Source organism: Pteropus alecto, unplaced genomic scaffold (genome assembly GCF_000325575.1).
Source record: "Pteropus alecto unplaced genomic scaffold, ASM32557v1 scaffold71, whole genome shotgun sequence".
Lineage (NCBI taxonomy): Eukaryota > Metazoa > Chordata > Mammalia > Chiroptera > Pteropodidae > Pteropus > Pteropus alecto.
Window position 1 is genome coordinate 3,127,248 of NW_006433024.1, and position 1,297 is coordinate 3,128,544.

At 48.1% G+C, this 1,297-nt stretch overlaps 1 protein-coding gene across 1 annotated transcript in view; it reads right to left on the bottom strand.

Annotated features, from left to right (window-relative positions):
• Nucleotides 1-355: 355 nt before the first annotated feature.
• Nucleotides 356-1,297, bottom strand: part of FANCF (Fanconi anemia complementation group F) — a 1,814-nt gene continuing 872 nt past the window's right edge. The window contains exon 1 of the mRNA XM_006927027.3: nt 356-1,297. This exon is cut by the window's right edge and continues 872 nt beyond it. Within this exon, the coding sequence (XP_006927089.2) occupies nt 573-1,297 (725 nt within the window). The 3' untranslated portion in view covers nt 356-572.

Consider the following 1,297-nt stretch of genomic DNA (forward strand, 5'->3'; position numbering starts at 1 on the left):
GTTATTAGGTTACAAAGGCCAAAGTCAGAGTTTAAATGCCAAATAGGCCAGTTAATTTTTCAATCCATTTCTGACAATGCATGTTGTTGGTTAAAGAAAATTCTCCACTGAGTGAGGGGGTGGAGAATGGGGGAGTGTTAAAAAAAAAAACAAAACAAAACAAAACTACACAAGTAAACCATACTGACAGAAAAGGTGTCTCATCACTTTAAAGCTGCTTTTTCTTTAAGTACCTCTTTTCAGCATTTTTAGAAATGGACTTTCTGAAAAAGCAACCTATTGTTAATTCCATGGCTTTAAGTAGTATACTTTCCAAGTCATCTCCTCTAGCCAGAAAATCCATGGCGCAAGCCAGTTACTTCACATATTTACGATTGTAAATTGTAATTACACCTATTACAAATCAGCACCTAAAATAATATTTTGGACAATGAAAGTATAAGAGGTTTGATGGGAACACTGGAATTTTAATTTTGTGAACCATACATTCAAGTAATCAGTAACAGAACAATGTCCATAGAGAACTGGGGCCTGGGCTGTGAACTAAAACTTGTCTTTTTCCAAATGCAAGATCATGCACTACTCCCAAGAGCTAACAACAGGTCTGTCCAGATGCTAAGACCACGGACTTCGAAATCTCCGTCTTGCGACTTGTAGGACTCCAGGGCAGTTAGAACTTCATCTTTCAGAGGTGAAGGGGCCTGGCAGAGGCTTTGAAACCTGCCGCACAACTCCTCCCAGGGCACATCTTGGGACTCAGCTCCAACCCAAATGCCTTTCTGAAGATCGTAGTGCAGACGTCGACCCCAGTCTGTTAGCTGGCCCAGATAGACCTGGAAAAGTTCTGGATGGCGGCTTGCCACGGAAGTTAAAAGCCCAGCTGGGAGGTTGCGGCAAAAAGTAGCCACAATATCCGACTTCCCCAGAAGCCAATGAACCAGCTCTTGCCCTCCCTCTCCCGGGGTTTTGGGGATGTCCAGTTCCAACTCATCTTTTGGGGGCCTGGGAGATGACGGCAGCAACAGCGCGGCCGCTATCACCTTCAGGAAGTTGCTGTGAGGCAAGCGCTCCCACAGGCTGCTGAGAAACTGGCTGGGGCCCTCCGCTTCGGCCCGGCCCACCTCGTGCAGACGCTCTAGCAGCAGCTCCGCTTGCGTCTTTATCAGTGCGTCTTCCTGATAGGCCGAGCTCTCTCCATAGCCGTTGAAGCGCAGCAAGTGGACAGCGGACCGGCGGCGGGCGAGTAGGGCCAGGCTGCCTTGGAGCGTCTCCTTTTCGGCGTCCAGGACGCCAGGGC